This window comes from Pongo pygmaeus, chromosome 2, assembly GCF_028885625.2.
Source record: "Pongo pygmaeus isolate AG05252 chromosome 2, NHGRI_mPonPyg2-v2.0_pri, whole genome shotgun sequence".
Taxonomy (NCBI): domain Eukaryota; kingdom Metazoa; phylum Chordata; class Mammalia; order Primates; family Hominidae; genus Pongo; species Pongo pygmaeus.
Genome location: NC_085930.1, coordinates 8,145,540 through 8,153,578, shown reverse-complemented (window position 1 = coordinate 8,153,578; position 8,039 = coordinate 8,145,540). Strand labels below are relative to the sequence as shown.

The window sequence follows — 8,039 nt, the reverse complement described above, 5'->3', positions numbered from 1 at the left end:
TTTTAATGTTTCCAGGCAAGAACCTTAAACAAAAAGTGTAGCATTAAGAAACTTCCCTTCGTCCCCGAGACCCCCCAACTCTAGACACTGGATCCCCGGAGACCCACGCTGGGGCGTCGGAGTCTGGGGCCGGGGGCGGCAGGTGAGCGGCTAGGGTCCTGCAGGGGTCTGCGCGGGTGGGGGGGAGGTCGCCGAGCCAGTCAGTGCCGAAAGGACCGTGAACTCCAGGGGCCAACAATCACCGGGTACGGAACTCAACGTTTCCGCCAGTTCCTGGATTACTCGAGTAAAAACAAACAAACAACAACAACAAAAATACTAACAGCAATGGGACGGTAATAAATCAACTCGGAGTGGGTACGGGAGGTTCCGGGACAACCCACACTTAGTCTAGGAGCCCGGAGATCCCTCATCCAGCTTTCCCCGGGGCAACGGGTGAAGCGCTAAGCAAGGCTGATCACTGTTCTCAATCATCACCGAACCCGCGCACAGAAGCCGTGGCCCCACGCTCTCCTATCCCCGCCAGCCCCAGACTCGCCCCGCGGCCAAGTCCGCGCGCAGGAGGAGCTGGCAGCCGCGGACGTGAGGAAGGCGGCCGCGGCTTCAAAGTCCGTAGTGCGCAGGCGCGACACACAACGCGCAAGCGCCGCCTAGAAGTGACTTCTCCAAAAAGTGTCTTAGTTCCCGGTCACCTGAGCTCCGGGTGACGCGACTGTGGGAGCTGCGGATACACGCCTTCCGCGGGTCCTGCCTGGCGACCCCGACCTCCTCCTGCTCTCTCTCCGCTCCGCCACCCCGAACCCGCCAAGGTCCTGTCCTTTTCCTCCAGTCCTTTGCCAGCGTTGGGCCGGACCGGGCCGAGCCGGGCCGCCCGGGCGCGGTCTTTAACCATGGCGTCCCTCTTCAAGAAGAAAACCGTGGATGGTGAGTTCCAGGCCGGGCTGAAGGGGCCCAGCTCTGCGTTTTCCCGGCGTCTTTCGAGGCCTGCTGGCCGCGATTCTGCCTGCTGTCCCTGGAGGCGGGGCTGGATCAAGTGGTCCCACAGGTGACCGCCCTCGCTGCACCACTCCTCTGCCTCTCTCTTGCTTCTGACTCACCTCACCTTAGGCTCACCTAGGCAGTCTGGTTGCTTCCCTATCCTCACAATTCCCCCACCCTCGGGTTTTCCTCAGCAGGATCCTGAGCGTTTCGAGGAGGCTAGCGGGGTGCTGCTGGCCCTTGAGTGTCAATAGACTTGGAAATCTGATGGATTTCTTGTTGGTTTCCTCTGCTTCGACTGTTGCTCTTCAGTTGGGCGCTGTACTACTTGTAGGCATCCATACAGGAAACTGGCAGTCTCGGAATGGGGAGGGGAGGGGATAACAGGCTCCAGTTAGGAAATGAAGTTGGGTCTGGGTCAGTTGCTTAAGAACACCCCATCAGTAAAGAGATGTGAAACAAATGCTTTTTTGATTAACCCCAGTAGAAAAATAAACCCAAGGGAAGTGCCCAGATTTAGTTTTCATAATGGATTTTTCTCCCTTATGATTATTTTTTGCCAACTAAAGTAAGAAATGGGGTATATATTGTCTTCATAGAAGTTTAACATGTAAAGATACTTACGTTGTTTCCCGCATTTAGCTTAATATCATCTTAAGAGGGGAAAAAAGTGAATGTAAAGGAATGTACAAGTTTTATGGTGCTCATATGCGATGCCTATAATGTATTTATATAACACTTGATGTTTTCATTGACTGCTACCAGGAATTAAATTCATTCAAGTTATTTAAAAATTGTGTTCCCCATTATATGTTTAGTCTAGGTTGTTGCTGGTTCAACCAAAGAATCACTTCTTTGTAAGGGTCTAATTCTGCCACAAAAGGAGCAGTGGTAGCTAGACAGTGATTGGTACAAATAGGGTGCTCAGTCCAGACCTGGAAGTAACTCCTTCATTCCTTTGTGTTGACTATTCCAATGCCAGCAAAATTATTTTGGGGAGGATAACAAAGAAGTCATCTCTGCCCTGCTGCTGTACTCTTCATTTCAACACATAATCTACTTTACCTCTAATTTATCAGATGACATAATACATTTTTCCTTACTCTGGGTGACTGAACATTTTTTTGATTTATTGACTTTTTATTAAGTACCATTTGCAATACCTGGAATAACTACCAACTTGGTATATAAGGTGGTACAATGATGTGAAATGGATTTTATGTGTGCTTTTCATGAGAATGCTGCTTAATCTTTAATATGGCACTTTATTTTTTCAGTGTTTTAGCTGCCACTGTTGTGAGCTTCACTTATTTTACAGTGCTCCAGGGAGTGGCGGTGGGGCAACGATTTATTTTCTTTTTGCTTGAGTTTTATATAGTTACAGGTTTTTGTGTTGTGTAGTTTTATGTAGTGAGAATTTACTAAATGGAGGAAAAATGGTTTCATCTCCCTTCCTGTGATGTTACAATTAGAGTTAAATTTTTTAACAATAAAAGCCAAACATACTAGTTTTAATCGCCTAATACCTGTCAAATATTTTCAAAGACGTAAATCTCAGTTCTGTGCTTCCTGGTGCTTTTGGAAATCTAGTGACTATTGTACTTGAAGTGTAGAGGAGAGAAAAAAAAGACAATGGGGATGTGCAATGAGTGTTTAACTGTATACTCATTTGCAGTTAATTCTTCCAAGAAATAATGTTTTTGCTGAATAGATTTATTTGTAAAACAAAGTCTTAGGGACTCTTGCTAGAAACTATGCCACTAAATTAAACATATGTGCAATTTCCAAGTGTAAATCTGGCCAGCAGGTACATTTACTATAAACTACCAAGATGCATACTTGATGTTTTCTTACATTATTGTGTCAGTTCCAATCATTTACTGACATCTTAATAAATAGATCTGTATTTTCGTTATTTTGATATAGAGCTTTACTTTTTTTATTCCCTGTTTTATTGAAAGGAAGGTTTTTTTGTTTTGTCTAAAAGGTGACAGCATTCTTCTTGGTAATGAGGCTGTATATTATGAATATGAAATTTAATGTATTTTTATTTCTCTCAGATCGTTGGATTGATCATGAGCTCTTTTATTGTATGCTGATTTTTAAATCTGTTCCAGCAGTAATGAAATTCTGATATGTAAGGGAAATATGTACCTGCCTATAGATCTGGGGAATAATTGAATCTTTTTTTCTGTTTGGATTGGCTGGAAGAGTTATATACTGTATCATTAAAGACTACTGCACATGTAAATTTAAAAGGAAGACAACATTACAGCACTTATTACTATTCAGAGTTATGTTTAATTCATTTTTGACACAAAGATGAACAAGTATCTGCAGTGTATACTTTGCTAAAGAAATTACTGAGAGGTATACCTCAAGAGAAGGGAAGGATTCTTTGGAATTTGAAATTACGATTGAGTACTACTTGGTTTTTCTTTTACCTGTGTAAGGATATGCATATATATAGTGTATTATGTTTACCTACAGTGTTTATTTTCCCCCTTTGTAGATTAATAGTGACCTATTTAGGGAAGCTAATTATGAACCTGTAAATCAGGATCCCACTAGGACTTGTCACAAATGCACAACTAAACGTGCTTAAAAGTGAAGTTCTTTAAACACTATATAATTTTTGTCTGTTAACCTCAGTAAAGACAAATTTGACTAAGCCAACACTGTGCCAAGCATTGTGCGTGCAGTATCTTATTTCTCATAAAACCTATAAGTACTCATATAACATCCTTATAAAATGAGAAAAGCAAAGGACTAAGTCATGTGTTCAAGATCATACAGCTATTAAGTGTCAGAACTAGGACCTCATCCCTTTGAGGGTTATTATTAGTTTTTTCTTATTAGAGATTGATACATGACACAGTTTAATTTTGCTCTTATCAAGCACATGGAATTCTCAACTTTTGGTAGATACCATGCAACGTTTACATTCTTTCTGGAACCAGACTTTTCTTTCGGAATTAGTGGTAGAACTTTACTTTCTAATGGTGGTGGAACTGGAAATAACCCACTCCTGACTCTCCCTGGACACAGCATTTCTTCGAAAGTATGGCCAGTTTCTTTTTGCTTTTCATCTAAACCTTTCGAAGGAGTAGTGATGTCTTATCTCCACTTCTTTACTTAACAGACTGCCTCCCCCACCTTACAGCAGTTTGCCTTGCGTGGCATGTAATGAGATGTTGCTTAGATCATCGGTAACTTCTAGATTGTCAAATCTAATGGCCATTATTAGTGATCATCTCTTGGGCCTGTGTTTTGCATTTGATCCTGATAATTAATTTATTCTCTGAAATTCCCTCTCTTAACTTCCAAGACATAGCACTCTCTTAATTTTCCTCAAATTCCTCTGACCACTCCTTTCTTTCTCCTTTCCATATTTATTTTATTTTTTTTTCTTTTTCTTAAACCTACCCGTTATATGTTAGTGTTCTTCTTGGTTCCTTCCTACGCTACCACTGTTCTAACTGCGTTCTCTCCCTGCATGATCTTATTTCCTCCTATTTTAATTATAACTTAAGTACTTATGGATCCCAAATTTGTGTCTCTAGATGTATTTTTGAGTTTCAGGCCAGATGTCCAACAATTTGCGAATATCTGTACCTAGGTGTCTCACAGTACCTCAAACTCAAGATCCCAAACAGAACTCGTCATCATATCCTTTGAGGTATCCTCTTCCAGTGTTGACAGTGCTTGATGTTGCCTTCTACCATCAACTAATTACCAAGTCGTGCTTCTTTCACTTCTTAAATATTGGACACATAGGATCTTCCTCTCTGTGTCTGCAACTCTTTGCTCTATTCAGATCCTACTTACCTTGCACTTTATGATATCATCTTTTTGCTTTTCTTTCCTGTAGCTTCATAGCCCTTAAATCCTTCATCCACATAGTTGGGTATGTGATTGAAACTTGAACCCAAATCTGACTATGTTACTCCTCAGTGTAAACCCCTTTATGAAATCTCTGGCATCAACAGGATCCACTGTGAGTGTTTTAATAATGCGTGTATGGCTCTCCTTGAACTGGCCCTTCCCTTTCTTTCTAGCCATGTCTCTGGACATTTTAGCATCCAGCAGCACTGTTCTTCTATTCATTGTTATCTCCCATGCTCTTTCTCACCCTGACATATTTTTGCTTTTGATGCCCTTATGCCTAGAATTCCCTTTTTCTCTTCCTCTAGCTAAGCTGAACTATCCTAGGTTTATTTCTTCTCAAAGTCTCTATGAAGTACCTCACTCCTTGTGTTCCCCTTTTGTGGCATTTCTTTCTGACTTGGATTCACTAGAACCATAGTAGACCCTCCTGCACTTTCAAAGTTGGATAATGCTTATTCTGAGTCTCTTCTACATTCCATATTTGTAAGGGGCTTCAGAGTCTTCAGCCGAAATGAAAATATATCTGCAAGAGTTTCTAATTTAGAGATTAAATATCTAAATAATATCATTTACTAACCAAAGTAGTGTTCCAACATCCAGGGCTTAGAAGAGTCTGGATCCACACTTTGCCACCCACTGTGAACTTTAGTGCAAGTTAGAGGTAATTTGAAGAACACTACAGAGAGAAGAGGAACAAAGCTTCTTGGCTTTTGCCTCATTGGGATGATATTTGTATATGCTAGTTGTCTAGAGTTCAGAAACTGTGAGGTTTTGACTAAGTTGGGATAAATCCCCTGTCAATATATTAGTTGTGAAGCCACATTTCTGATGTTAAAAGGAAATAAAACGGAATACCCTTCAGAAACATTTTTTCTGTATTCCAGAATAAAATACACCATTCTCATGGTGGTACCTGCAGAATTCAGATCTTTCCCAGGATGCTGTGTGTCCCTTTAGTGCTCCTTATTCTGGATATTTAAAAAACTCAAATTTTACTTTCTACTTAACTCCTACATTCTTGACATACCAAAGAAAAATAATTGAACATGGGATTGAGGAACACAGTATACTCTTCTGAGCATTTTCTTAGAAAAACATTCTCCCTACTTTTAGAACAGATATTTCTGTAGGAAAAATGTGTTCCCTCTGTATTTCTGCATCCCCAGCATGACACCAAAGACAGACATTTCCTTTCTAGCTACCGTTTCCTATCTTCGGGTCCATTGGCCTGTGAGGCTTTTCTTCCAGGACACATTGCCTCTCATTCTCTCATTTATCTAAGATGAAAAATGTGCTTTGACAGTTTTCTGAACTGCAGTTTTATTGATGATGTTACTAAAGCCTTTGCCGTTGAGGACCAAACGAGACTCAAAAGTCTACTGACATGTGCCCATCTCAAAACCTTCTTTTAGCTCTTGAAAACCACTGGCATTTTTATGTTTATAAATTGGTTCACATGAATTCCTCAGGGCTTGAGTGACTTTTGAGAGTTACTAGTAGGAGAAAAAAATTATTTTTGCTACCGCATATGCTACTGTAGGGCTTGGCTTGACTCCCCAATTTCTCTTCAGTATTTTGCCTCTTCCAAGTCCTGCTGTTTTTCAGTTTAAACCTGGTTCTTAAGTTGGTTGGTTCTCTTGACGATGTGTAGGTAGAATAAAGCTGTTGGCATGATCCCCCTTTGTTCTTTTTGTTTTCTATAGTTGCCTTTTGTTTTCTTTTTACCATGTATGAGAACTGATTAGTTAAGCTGATAATATTTGTCCCTGAGTGTCAGATATACCATTCCGAAAACCTGAGAAGCAAATTTGGTTTGCATATCAAATTCTCATTACTTTGTACCCACTCTCACTGTCATTTGCCTTCTGCATTTGAGTAAATCTTGTTCCTAGAACCAGAACTTTCTGGATAGTGACCTTTAATATTTCTTTTTAATGCCTTAGCTTTTGAGTTTGTCATATTTTTGCAGTTTTTTTCTCTTCATCAAGTCCAGTTGAAACATCCTTACGTAGCCAGGACTTCTTTTCACTTTACTGTTCATTGGCAAGCTCCATCATGCCTAGTTAGCTGAATTGATGCTCACTCTGGGCTTTTCTTATATCCATAGCACAATCAGGGTTTGTCCAGTGCTGTTACCACTGTCACAGTGCTCACTATTCCCACTGACACTAGCTGTTACAGAGCTTGCAGGTAAAGTCTAAAGTAGAAGCTACCTCTTCCCTGGAGATCTTGATACCTTAAAACCAGTGAATGGAGATTATAAAGTAGGATGTGGGAACATTTTGTTTCTATCTCAATTGATATGATGATTAGGTTTAGAATAACTGATAGGCAATAAAATCAATAGATAAAAATGTATTTTCTCAAAAGAAATACATTTAATAGTAGGAAGTTTGGCTTATTAGATTAAAAAGTCTGTTATGACCTTATAATGAAAAACACAGCATACAGTATAGTGGCTACTTGTCTAGTAAATCAGCTTGAATCCTGCTGACCGGTGGTGATTTGCATACTGTCCCAGCATTCTTGAGGCATTCATCCTGAACTGCCTTGCAAACTTGAGATAGCTCCCCACCTTCCCCCAAAAGAAAGGCACTTTAAATAGTATTACTCACAAATTAATGAATGTCCATATTTATACTTGATAATTACTTTGTGCTTTTATCCTCAAATGTACAAATTATATCTGAACTAATGGTAGGTAGGACAGGCATGATTCAAGCTGGGGCTTGGCCTCAAACCCCGAGTGGAGAATTCTGGTGAGCTAGACTGGACCACATGGGAGACCTTTTTTGTTTTGTTTTTATTTTTTATTTTTTGACTTTTTATTTTTTGTAAGCAGATAAACCATATTGACTCAGAACCAAAAAAGGCAGAAACACCCTGTGTCTCTTAAGTCCAAGATTTAAGTCTATGATCTTATCACTCTACTGTAGACATGTGTATTTCTTTCAGTAAGAAGAACCTGCAAGACTTGAGATAGGCTTTTAATGCCCAGAGTGGAGCCGGCCTGGGTGGCCTTTTCTAAGTGTTGTGCTGGGCATGGGCGAAGAGAGGGTGGTGGATGAATCAAGCTTCCAGACCCTTTTTATCTCACTGAATGGTAAGAGAGAGAATATACCATATCATATCCAGGTACCTTTGGCATTTTTACAGTGTGTAGTTTTCTATTA

The 8,039-nt window shown here is 40.5% G+C and overlaps 1 protein-coding gene across 1 annotated transcript in view; it reads left to right on the top strand.

Moving 5' to 3' along the window:
- The first annotated feature begins 381 nt into the window (after positions 1–381).
- CHMP2B (charged multivesicular body protein 2B) overlaps positions 382–8,039 on the top strand; it is a 28,441-nt gene continuing 20,783 nt past the window's right edge. The window contains exon 1 of the mRNA XM_054482892.2: positions 382–924. Within this exon, the coding sequence (XP_054338867.1) occupies positions 891–924 (34 nt within the window). The 5' untranslated portion in view covers positions 382–890. The remainder of the gene's footprint in view (positions 925–8,039) is intronic.